The 13,626-nt window shown below is 40.2% G+C and overlaps 1 protein-coding gene across 1 annotated transcript in view; it reads left to right on the forward strand.

Annotated features, from left to right (window-relative positions):
• LOC139934825 (probable G-protein coupled receptor CG31760) overlaps window positions 1–13,626 on the forward strand; it is a 167,886-nt gene that overhangs the window by 92,370 nt on the left and 61,890 nt on the right. The window contains exon 4 of the mRNA XM_071929228.1: window positions 6,385–6,520. Within this exon, the coding sequence (XP_071785329.1) occupies window positions 6,385–6,520 (136 nt within the window). The remainder of the gene's footprint in view (window positions 1–6,384; window positions 6,521–13,626) is intronic.

A 13,626-nucleotide genomic window follows, 5' to 3' on the forward strand; every position in this document is an offset into this window, starting at 1 on the left:
TAAGCGAACTTTAACATTTACCCCCGGGTCAGCCTTAGGGCGAACATGTAACATTGATTCCTCAAACAAACACTCTCTAGGTTTTTTCTTCTCTCTGCTATGTGTCTTTTTCTATTTCACTTATTCATATTTTCTTTATAAACCTCTCTTGCTCAGTCGTAGCTCCCCCCCCCCTCTACTAGCTCTAGGTAACAGTGAGCGACTGGAAGCATGTTTTCTTTAACTCCATGAAGAATGACTCGATTCATCTTCCACCCTTCTCTTTGTCGATTTTAACCGGCGGCCATCTGATTAGACCCGGTCTCAGTTGGCCGTCGAGGCGCCATTGGCGGCTAGGAGTAAACGCTCCAGTGCTGGGGTGCCCGACGGTCACCCCGGTCGGGTTTATCACACACTGGCCCGTACGTTTGCAAGCAGGGGCTTTCCTCTTTCTAGATTGGAGGTGTGGAGTCGGGGGGAAAAGGGTCCCTAGGGTCACTATGTAATACGGCACTCCTTATTTATAGCACAATTCTCCAAGGGTATAGAGGGGGGAACCCCGAGCAGCATGTTAAAGGAACACGTTGCCTTGGATCGGACGAGTTGGTCAAAACAAAAGCGTTTGTAACCGTTTTTAATAAAATGCATATGGTTGGAAAGATGTTTTAAAAGTAGAATACAATGATCCACACAAGTTTGCCTCGAAATTGCGTGGTTTTCCCTCTACTGTACGAACTAACATGGTCGGCCATTTATGGGAGTCAAAATTTTGACCCCCATAAATGGCCGACGTGTTAGTCGACGAGGTAAAAAGAAAACCACGCAATTTCGAGGCATGTTTGTGTGGATCATTGTATTCTACTTTTACAACATTTTCTACCCATATGCATTTTATAAAAAACGGTTACAAACGCTTTTCAAAGACCAACTCGACCGATCCAAGGCAACGTGTTCCTTTAAAGATGGACTATAACGGTACTCCTACATTAAAATCACTATCAGAACTTGTTTATGTTGTGTTCAGCTATCAATTCATTGTTGTGGTCATGTTTTTCTCCAAATAATTTGGCTACAATTTGACCGAAAAAATTTGACCTCGATTCTTCGATTTTGAAATTTCCCGCCCTGTACTGGTTCCCGGCTATTAAACCAACACTGAAATCCAAGCGGATTTGTAAACCAGCGGACGTCATGAACGCGGTCAAAAAATGGTGATGTCATACCCATGAAGCAACGAGAGTAAACAAAGATTACGCCATGTTACTCCGTGTGTTGTGTATGCGTTTTCATCCACACTATAGGCGTGCGTGTGTGCTACGAAGCTTTTTGTTTCTAATGTATCAGCTATAAATACTGCCGACTATTAATTGGTTGTTTGTGGATGCACTAGAAGTTTCAAAGTTTGTGTAAGAAGCCTGGATCGATTCCGAAATTTAAACCTCTAAGCATCGAGAGAATTCAGGGGGATCTTCTACCACCAGGCCCCAGCCAGTGCTGCTTGTGCATGCTACGACGTCGGCGGGGTCCCTCTGCCGTGGCCCTGGTCGCAAGTGGCCGTGGAACAGCAAAAGAATCAAGTGGCATTACAGAAAAGAGAGGGAGAAAAGCCTGGTAAGTACTTGTTAATAATTTTTAAAAATCTACTACTGAGAAACTATCTCCATTATTAATTCAGGCCCAATACATGTACATGTAATTGTAATAAGAAAAATAGTAAACAATCTCTACCCTTTTCATGCAAGGAACAATCATCTTGTTGTCAAATGACACGATGTGCATGCTCTGAATCTGACCCGACTACCATAAAATAGCTACATAGTGTATTGACTCTGTTGAGTGATGAATTCATGTAGCCACCCAAGTGCTTTAGGCATGTTTATGCCCTGGTTTACACTTTCTGGCATGTTCATGCTCAACCATGTGTGAACACTATATTAATCCATTTAAAAAGTTTATTGTTACAGTTAACAGTTTATTGGCCTCGCTGACATGTATTTATATTGGTCTATACTGGATTGCTGGACATTGTTTTTGCCAAAGCTGCCTAAGAATTGTTCGCTTTTTTTTTTAAGGCACAGCTCAAAAATATGTTCAAACTCCCATCCATATAATTGCCCATCCATGGTCATTCAGAATTTCAGATGGGGTGTTGAATCGCAAGAACCCCCCCCCCCACCCCGATCTGTACCTGAACAGTTTTGTACTAGGTGTAGATCTGGGGGAGGGGGGTGGTTGGAGGTCATGTTTTCTATCAGACATAAAGAAAACCTGCCCCCTTGGTTTTGTTGCATGTGGACTCCTTTTGTACTGGTTTTGCGTTAACTCCTGTAAGGTTCTTTTCAAAATTACGCCAACTCAAAGAGAGATTGTCAGTACATGGTGTTACGTCAAACCTTCCGAGATTGTATTTCTGCCTTGTAAATTTTCAAGAAATCCCACATAACGATTATTTGGTTTTGTTTTTTATTTTTCATTAAACAGATACGCATAGAATGCATGCACAATGCACTTGTTCATTGTCAGCAGGGTGACAAGACATGAAAACAACTCCATCCGCAGCTGATGTGTAACCCCGTGTCATTGATATCAACCTTCACCAGCTGGAAAAAGATGCAACAGCTTTTTTTTTTGGGGGGGGGGGGTGGGGGTTCAAAGGTAGTGGGTTCAACTTTGTTTGAAGAAAGAATGACCTGTGTCCAGTTTCATGGATCTGTTCATCACCAAATTCTGCGCTTATGATCACTGTTCTCTGCTTACGTCCAAACGCTAAATTTCTGAGCTTACTTTGTAAGCGTAGAATGCCTGGCATAAACCAAGTATGCACCCATGACCCGCAAAAGCCAAAATTTGCTGGTAACCCGTGAAACACGCTTGACGTATGCACAGAATTTCCTGCTTCCGCAAGAGTCGATTCTTTGTTTACAGTAAGCAGATCCATGAAATTGGGCCCTAGCTTGTACACATTGATGTGGGTTTTTATTTTATTTTTTATATATATATTTTTTTTGGGGGGGGTAACCAGGGTAGTACAATCAACTTTGTTTAAAAACAGAATGACATGGTCTGTACACAATGATTTTATTATATTCTTTTAATGTACAACTTAATTTACAATTTACAAAGAGAACCACAGCTAACTAGGTACATAACATGGCTTAGGTTTTCTTTTTTTGGGGGGGAGGGGCGTTGACAGGGTTGTATAGTTAACTTTTTTTGATGACGGAATGTTCAGATGATTTCGCTATCACTAGGCAACCTTTTTTTCAACTTTGATATTTTAAACTCAAAAATAAACTATTGTCGTTTGCAAATACATACAGTTTTAGTGTTGTCGTTATTATGGAGGTGTACATGGCTTCTGTTTTTTGTTTTGTTTTTATATTTCTGCTAACCAAGTTGAATGTTGTTACCATGTTAATCATAGTGTATTGTTGACAACAAGGGACAAGTTTATTGCACATAAGTGCTAAATTAATCAATTTGAACCACACACCTAATTTTATAAGCCATAGTAATTTACATTTTGTGTCTTTCAGAGGGGTGGGTGGTTCAAATTAAATTAATCAATTTGAACCACCCACCCATCTGAAAGAAACAAAATGAAATAATATACATTTCTACGTAAATTATTATGGCTTATCAAATTATTTCTCACTCCCTCCGGATCATTATAACTTGGAAAATTGTTACGACTGAAGACAAATAAACCAAAGCAAAGCTGCCTAATCCGTTGGTGGATACGAAAATCCTTCCAACTGTACTGTACACGAGGGTTTGGAAACGTCCTTCGTGTTGCTGCCATCAAACATGATGTCAGTGGCAGCGGTTGAACGGACAAGATAGTCCTAAGCTCACCACTTGCTGATAATCATCATTGCAGTGTTTTCTGTAAAACAAAACAAAAGAATTCATACAAAATTATTAACAACAGATGTTTGGTTTGCATGGTGAAGTGTTAATATTGCATGTGTGTACCTGAATTGCTTTAAAACTATACCTATGCCAGAAGGCAATCATAATCCAAAGTAGCAGTTACATACATGTACATGAGATATTTGTGTAGATGCACATGTGTCAACCACCACGCAGTTACTTGGTGGAGAAAAACAACAACATAGGTTATCTACAATATCAGTTTAAATTGATAATGTATGAATTTTGCCAACAAAGTAAAAACGCAAGACAAAAATTACCCCTCCCCTCACATTTCTACTGCCTAAGTCAGTGCATGTGTTGTTCACATACATGTATTAAAACGTGAATGGAGGTAAACAATAAACCTTGTCCATCATGTTCGTTCATGTTTTAATTTAGTCAAGGATAGCCTTCAACTGTTTTTGGGGGCAGAAATAAACTGATCAAACGAAGCATCATTCAGTATAATTCATGAAACGTTTTGTGGCCTTACCAGTCTGTCTTTAGCCGTCGATCATCAAGGTTTGGCTCATCGTCTTCGGCCTGACGATCATCGTCCCCGGGCTGGTTAACTACATGCACTCATAACACGTCTTCGGCTTCTCTCTCGTCCGGTGAGCTCCCCTTATCGCTAGAGCCCTCACTTTCCTCTGAAGTGCCTCCCTGAAATGCCTTTTCCTCATCTATACTGTGGTTTTCCCAAGACCCGCTGCCATCGGACAGTTTTGCTGTTTTTTTGTGTCAAAAAAATGCAGCCTATAGTGTCCGATGTTATTCCACATTCAATGTACATGTAAAATGCACGCACACGATCGACCTGACACACTGTGTACAGAGCTTCGGTACGTGGTGTGACGTCACACACTGTGTATGAATGGTTCGTGGGTCACCGGCTTTTGCCGAAACTGAGTTTTCTGGGTCGGAGTACGCCGCGCGAATTTGTGTTTTTTTTGCATGAAGGTAAAGGTTTTATTGAATACTACTAAAATATCAGTCCTTATTTTACATTTCTTGTACAAAAATAGTAATATTGGCTATATCAATAATCTGTTATAGTCCATCTTTAAGGTCATGCTATGTCGTCGTGTGCCGCGAATTGACCCTCGTATGCTGTCTCTTTACTATGAGCGCATCTAGATGATGTTATCATATAGGTAGGCTTTACTGTACAAATTAATAGGTATGTAGCTTGAGTCACATTTTGTCGAAGATTTATGGTTATCAAAATATGACGAGCTTTATCGTGTATAGGCTATTACCTGTTTCTTATACAGTAAAATATAATATCACGAATCAAAGCAATCACTCCTTAACGAAACCGGATGTTTGTTTTTACTACACAGGATTATTTGTTTTTACTAAAGGCCAATTGCTAAAGGCCCGGTTCGTATACCTCACGCAAATTGTAAAAGTGAAGCGATTTTGTTCCTTCTTCAGAACTCGCAATTCTAAAATGGCGGTCTACTTATTGTTTGCGTCAGGAAAATCACTTCACTCACTCTTACTTGAAGTACGGTAAAACAAATTCACAAGTCTGCCAACTCATTTGAGTTTGATGCACTATTATGTCTGAAGAATCTTGAACAAGGTTGTTGAAACCAAGACTCAATTTCATGGAGTTGCTTTGTACAATAAGTAGCTATACATAACGAAAGTATGATTACCAGAACAATAGAAAAGATTGCAATATAACTAAATTAATTAGTTAAAGCCATTATACACTTTCGGTAAACAGTATTATACAAGTCCCACACTTCGTGTATCACAACTTGTATATAAAAAAACAAACCTGTGAAAATTGAGGCTCAATCGGTCATCGGAGTCGGGAGAAAATAACGGGAAAACCCACCCTTGTTTCCGCACCTTTTGCCGTGTCATGACATGTGTTTAATATAAATCCGTAATTCTCGCTATCGAGAATTGACATTGTTTTATTGTTTTTTCAAAAGGTAAAGCATTGTATGGAATAATAATTCAAGAGAAGTCTTTCACCATTACCTTCTGTAAACCCTGTATATTATTTGTAAACCTGTGAACTTTTTTCTTTCTTTTCTGTACCGAAAGTGTATAATGGCTTTAGTTTTCTGCAATACTACTGGTTATTATGGAAGGCTTATAACAATAATTGGTTATGCTGCAGAAAATAATACCTTTAACTTATTATAGTATTGTATTTTGCAGCAACACCAAACGCTTTGCGGCAAAATACATTTCACTATAACTATAGTGATGCAACAGAAAACACCTTTCACTATGACGACAGTATAATTCTGCAGAATATGTATTTATCTCTATTGTGATGCTACAGAACACCTTTCACTAGAACTACAGTGGTGATACAGAATATAATTTCACTATTACTTTATTGATGCTGCAGAATACCTTTTACTATAACTATAGTGATTCTGCGGACTTTCATTTTTTAATATACCTTTCTGATGCTTAGGAACACCTATAACAAGGTTTTTCTTGTTCTTTTTTTTAACTTAGAGGAACGAGTGGTCTTGATATTGATCTGCGTGCAATCGACATCAATCAGTGTCCAGAAGATCCAAATGAGCCTAATGATAGGAACGAAAAGAACATATTTGCCGGTTCAGACAGATGTCACAACGATTCGCAAGAGGTAAGTAAACAAAAGATGAAAACATAAATTTGAATGCTTTAAAAATGCAGTAGTATTGGCAAACTGATAATACAAAGGACTTTTGCTGAATAAAACATCGTTGTTTTTTGGGGGTCGATCATGTTGTTGTTGTTTTTGTTGTTGTTCCACAAGGGAAACTGACAGGGTAAATTTTGCAACGATTATTGGGGTTGAATTAAGAATTGACTAGAGTGTGATTAGAACCAACGACCTCCGGATTAACGTGCCGGCGCTCTACCAACTGAGCTATCTAGCCCTATGTTGGCGGTCTCCCTATTTTGTCAATATCTTTGTTCGGGGTGCCAGTCAGAATCATATAACCGTTAGCTGCCGTGTAGCCAGGAATCACACCCAAAACTACGATACAACCTTGGAAGCGGCAGCCAGGGGATCACCTTAAGGGGAAGCGACTTTTTTCAGATAATTATAAGTTCGCACCCCGAACAAAGATATTGACAAAATAGGGACACTGCCAACATAAGGCTTGAAAGCTCAGTTGGTAGAGCGCCGTCACAGTAACCCGGAGGTCGTCGGTTCGAATCCCACTCTAGTCAATTCGTTGTTCAACCCCAAAAGTCATTTTGAAGTTTACTCAGTCAGTTTCCCTTGTGGTTTATATTGATAATATTCCTAACCCCTACTCTTACCCTAAACCTAACCCTAACCCTATCCCTACCCCAACTAAAACCCTTAACTCAAAAACATAAACTCAACCCCAACAGCCCTATTAAAACCAAAACTTAAACCTAAACCTAACCACAATCCTTACCCGGCTGTAGGCCTAGCATAAACAACATTCTGAATCTGGGGGTTGTCAAAATATTGGTGTCGGAATGTTGGGGTGTCGAAACATACGGGTGTCGAAATTAAAGAGCAGTCACCTTCTTAATATAAAACAGTCACTCCGGAGAGCATGATGTTTCCAACGCGCGTCCACGCGTCATCACGCGATATTAATATATATGAGTTCATTACCACGACAGCCAACAGCACTAAAAGAACTTCATCATGAACAGCCCGAGGCAAGGAAGTTCACGATTTTACTAAAATCATAGAGGGCAAGGCCGTTGCAATACGTTGTAGCGATGTGGGAATGGGGGTGCATCGAGAAACGTAGCTCTCATCGACAGGCGAGCGAGCCTGCTGATGAAAGCTACTGGGCCGAGCGTCAAAACAAGAAATGAGATTGCCTTTTGTATGACAGAAGTTAGTTTGGGGCCTAGTGAATGGAATCCGTAGTAATACACTGTATCAATCTTTTGTGTTGATGGCTCGTGACAGGTGAGGGTGGCAGATCTGAGAAGACCACGTGGCACATTGTGAATACAAGCACCACAAGTTTTTTCAGTAGCTGAATTCCCGCTTACACAACCGTGAATCATTTACCTTAGAGTAAGGACTGAGTCCTTACTCTATGATCCTACTTGCATACAATTAGTACCAGACTAAAAACCAATGTACAAGAATCAGGAAAGTACATTTAACGTGCAAAGTTAGACCAAAAGTCACCGTGTTCGTGTTACGTTAACAGAAGGTCATGGACAAGACAATGCTATGACTAACATGCGTGAATTAAGTGATAGTTTACACTGGCCAGACTGATTTTACAAGAAAACATTCGAGTACACACTAATGTAAAACTGCGCTGTGTCGTGGGCGGGCAGTTCAGAGCACCTGACACTAGCTGTTGCGTTACCGCTCAGCAGGGTTAGGGTTCGAGTCCCTGTCTACGCACTGTGTACCATAACATGATTCGCGCGCATACCGCCGGGCATAACCTTTGTGTTTTGGCAGCCAGGTAGAAAGTGTATGCACTCTTACTACGACTACGCGTCTTTTTGCCCGACCGAACATGACGTTTACAGTGTTTTGTCAACAGAGGGCGGTTTGAATTTAAATATAGGTCACATCGTCTATACGTTAGTGCGAAAGAGTAGGGGTTAGCCCCGGTTTTCTGGTTCACTTGGCAAGCGCCCTTGTTTACAGGTTTCCTCAGGCTTACAAACTACACTGATTAGGTTAACTTCTGAGGCATACTTGGTTTCATTACAAGAACTAGATAAGAAAAATAATAGGTCTAGTTTCCTGACCCTATACTACTGTGCACGCGCGCATCGTTTCGAACAATTATATTGACGTCATAGTCTGGCTACCCCAGTCAGAGGACCCCATCACTGTCTGCCTTAGGTGGAACAAACTGAAAATGTCTGCATCGTGAGAAGGGGAATACGTCAACACGCAACCGGTGTTTGGTTTCCGGGAACTTGGAAATAATGCTATCGATCAAACGGAACATTATAGGGAAACAATTTTTGTCTGGTTGAACCACTATGCCCGGAGGAGAGGACAAAAGGTAAAGTAATTCTAAAACGGGATGGGTTTCAGGTTATCATGGCAGCTCTGATCGAACCACTGGGGCTACTAACTAGAAAATGGGCGGGGTTTAGTCCCCCTTCATACTGGCAGTACTTCACGTCAACTAAATATCAATGTAAATGAGTTCTCAACACTCCTTGGAAGACTCAAGCAAGTATTTTTATTAAGTTGTGGACATCCTTAGTATGCAAGCAAGTACAAGCAGACAAGAAATGAATGTTACACTTAAAGGCAGTGGGCACTATTGGTAATTACTCTAAATAAATATTGGCATAAAACCTTTCTTGGTGACGAGTACTGGGGAGAGGTTGATAGTTTTAAACATTGTGAGAAACGGCTCCCTCTTAAAGCCATTGGACCCTTTCGGTACAGAAAAAACAAAAAAAGTTCACAGATTTACAAATAATTTACAGGGTTTACAGAAGGTAATGGTGAAAGACTTCTCTTGAAATATTAGTCCATGAAATGCTTTACTTTTTGAGAAAACGGTAAAACAATATAAATTCTCGTTAGCGAGAATTACGGATTTATTTTAAATACATGTCATGACACGGCGAAACGCGCGGAAACAAGAGTGGGTTTTCCCGTTTTTTTCTCCCGACTCCGATGACCGATTGAGTCTAAATTTTCACAGGTTTGTTGTTTTATATATAAGTTGTGATACACAAAGTGTGGGACTTGGACAATACTGTTTACCGAAAGTGTATAATGGCTTTAAGTGCCATAGTTTTCGAGTTTTCACAAGTTTGTTATTTATGCATATGTGGGGAAACACCAACTATAAAGGCTAGTCTTTGACAATTACCAATAGTGTCCACTGCCTTGAAAGCATGTGTAGCCAAACAATATATTTGCATTAATAAATGTGTAGCAACAACTACTTCCTCACATAAAAATGAAGGTTCAAAGGAACAAGTTGCCTTGGATCGGACCTTATAAAAAGCGTTTGAAATGCATTTATGGTTAGAAAGATGTTTTAAAAGCAGAATACAGTGAACCACACAAGCATGCCTCGAAACTGCACGGTTTTCCTTTTCCTTTGCAAACTAACACGGTTGGCCATTGGTGTGAGTCAACAATTTGACTCCCGTACATGGCCGACCGTGTTAGTCGAAGAGGTAAAAGGAAAACCGTGCAGTTTCGAGACATGTTTGTGCGGATCATTGTATTCTACTTTTACAATATATTTCTAACCATATGCATTTTATAACGAACGGTTTCAAACGCTTTTCAAACACCAACTCGCCCGATCCAAGGCAACGTGTTCATTTAGGAGTTTAGTAATTGAAACAGTGGATATGTCGATGATGCAAACTGTACAAAGAATCGAATAGTACAGTGAAAGTTTGCAAAGTGTCAAGTGAAAGTTTGCATAAACACTTTATTCTATGTTTTGGGGGGTACGTGCCCCTGAAGAGCAATTTGTTTGTGTAAAAACTCGAAAAGTACAGTGAAAGTTTGCAAACTGTCAATTGAAAGTTTGCATTAAACACTTTATTTTATGTTTTGGGGGTATGTGCCCCTACCTGAAGAGCAACTTGTTTGTGTAAAAACTCGAAAAGTACAGTGAAAGTTTGCAAACTGTCAAGTGAAACTTTGCATGAACACTTCTATGTTATTGGGGGTATGTGCCCCTGAAGAGGAATTTGTTGGTGTAAAAACTCTTCGTTTCGCCAGAACGCCATATGGTCTGCCTGCCGTAGGGGACATAGTCAAAGAAAGATCGTAAGCGACCATGGTTCAACTTGAACCAAGAAAAGTTCAGGTTTGTAGAGAAAATTTGTGAAGAATACGGCAAATTCGCGACGTGCTACATTGCTTTAAACACGCTTTACTGTCACTCTGTGCAGGCTGATTGACAAACACAACGAGGGAATGACGCGATGGGAACGAGGTTTTCAGGTTTCCGTCAATAAGGGTTCATCCCCGTACACTGCCTGCCACCTCAACCCTATGCATGCCATCACGGCGCCTATTCATAACGACCCCCTCGCCCATTGTCCACCCTAATCGGTTAATTTCATTATTTTGCCTCCGATAGCTGTCAGTAGGAACTCCCCGCTGATGGGAGTGTTCCAGATCTGCAGATTCCCTTGAATGGAGCGTCAAGCAAGTGCCTGGATCGATCTTAATTGATTCTAAAACTTGAACAATTTCATACACTGGGTTTTAAAGAACTGCACTCCTTTTCCCATACTTGAGAGGAAAATATTCCCACCGTACTTATCGTCATTCTATACCCGAGTGTGAGTCCGCGATGTGGTGAATGGTTGGAGTCTCCTCATGGTTGAAATCGACAACCTCCCCAGGGGAGTTTCAATTCAGTCGATAAACAACTGAAGAAAAAAAAAAAAACTTGCTGGGAATAAAGTGAGGCTTAGAGCTGATGTACGTTTCCATCGGGTCAATTATCGGTCATCGATGAGTGCTCGAAAGTTTCAAGAGGTACTCCAAAATATTTCACAGAAACTTGTGGAAGAAAACTAGTCGAAGACAGCTAATCGAAAAGTGATAGAAATAAAGATGACTGTTGAAAACTTTGCTAGATATTGCCAAAAACAACCTTCGAAAAATTGTCATCTGGTGAAGAACAAATCAAGGAAATTGTTTCAAAAGAATTGAAGAAGTGCTCAAAAAGTAACTCAGATTTTGTATTTTTATTATAAACACCTTAAGCGTTGACTGAAACAACTCCAAAACTTCATCATAGTTCAGTTGTTAAGCAAAAAACATAACTGTTCTCGACACTGAAATTACCAAACACATCGTCTGTGTGTTTGCATAGATTAAGTTTCAAGAATAACCACTTCTGTAATACACTTTAACGTAAATTAAACGAAGAACAAAAACCATTGAACCCAATTTTGACGCATCTGCTCTCATTCGAGCCACAGAGTATGTGTACAACCACACATTGACCTAGAGCAATTTAGGAGAATGTTAAAACAGTCCACAATACGCTTGCACACGGATGACCTAACCACTCGGAGTCCATGGTTGTTTTGGTTACGCACGACATTTAATTCCTCACTAACCTAAACCTGCAAAGTAGTTCTGTGTTAGAGATCTGCATTTAATAAACAGGCGAGACACAACGCTTATAATACATTCGCTTAAGAAACAAACCTATGAAAATTCGAACCCAATTGGTCGTCGAAGTTGCGAGAAAATAATGGAAAAAGAAATCACCTTTGTCGCACAAGTTTGCAGATGCGTTGATTTCGATACCTCAGCTGAGGTCTTATTTGAGTGAGAAATTACTTCTTTCTCAAGAACTACATCACTTTAGAGGGAGCCATTTACCACAATGTTTTACACTCTCGCTAATAGCTCTCCATTGCTCGTTACTATGTAAGTTTTTTTGCTTGCAAATATTTTGAGTAGTTACCAATAGTGTGCTGTGCCTTATGGAACCAAAACATCAAAGGTTTTGTTCAAGGACAAATTAGTTATTTGTCAATTGTCATTGAACACATCAAGCCTGTGTAATAAATATTCTACAAATGATGCTACCCATATTACTGAAAACAACGCAACATGTACTCCTTTTCTTTGACCTTTTGCAGATTATTAGTCGTACTTGACTAATAATGTGATGATCGAATCAATAAGTAAAAACAATTTACTGGTGATTATCGCGCATTTTTCATAGGATGCTAAGCGCTTGGATGTCTTCAAAACAGATCAAATCAAAATCAATTATGGCCCTAAACAACAAGGCTATGGTGGTTTGTGACTTTTTCAAAATGTTTCTCTGAATCTTTTTTTTTTCAGACGAAAATCGTTCTCTAGAGGATTTGTTAAGATTGTAGCCCCTCCCCACATCCACATTAACAACCGAGGCTGTACTCGCATTTATTGTATGCTATTTTTTTGTTAAAAGATCAAAACTCAGTTTGATAATTCCAACCGTTTGTCAGCAAGTATCGAAGTGAACAGCTCTTTACCGAAACCTCTTCCTTTAGATTAAGGGTCCGTTGTTTGGAAGAAGACACATTCACCGTCAAGGCGGAGTTACGTCGCGTGATTCCATACAGCTGAGTCAATGTCTACAATTCCACCGTCACTGCCCCATGATTTTTTCGAAATTAAACTCGCGCCCAACCGAGTGTGTATAATCACGTGTGTCAGTTATTAAAGTTCAATAGAAACATAAAACTGGCGTCTGTGTGACGTCCGGTATGTGCACACGTACAGACACTGGTATTAGAAGGCAAGTTGTAGGAAGCCGGGGAGAATGCAACCCCGGGCGATTCGCAGACCGAATCGTTGCTGAGACGGACTCATTCTCTAGCCCCTGCAGTGAAATCTACCCGGCAGCGTTTTTCTCTCGCTTCGGTGAGCGTTCCTGCCTTCAAACATTCACTCCCCGTGGCGGAAACTTATGATTTCTCTGTCAGCGGTTTTGCCATTTTTTAGTAACAGTAAACGTTCGACCGAGGAGGGAATGTTACTCATGATAAAATTCGCACCGTGTTGTGTTTTGTTTTGTTGAGTTTATTTTGTTCGTGGATGATTCGCTGCTTGCATCGATTCCTTGAAGGTGCATTCAACTAACACTTGATCTTTCACAAATCCTTCCGAAGATGTTCAGACTTCTTGATTTGCTTTTTCCTTTTTGAACGATTTTGCGTCGCCAAAAAGGTTGATCAACTTGCATTTTTTTTCTGGGGGGGGGGGGTGGCCGTCCACATTGTTAGTGCCTCTGT

The sequence above is a fragment of the Asterias amurensis genome, chromosome 3 (assembly GCF_032118995.1).
Source record: "Asterias amurensis chromosome 3, ASM3211899v1".
In the NCBI taxonomy this organism is placed as follows: Eukaryota; Metazoa; Echinodermata; class Asteroidea; order Forcipulatida; family Asteriidae; genus Asterias; species Asterias amurensis.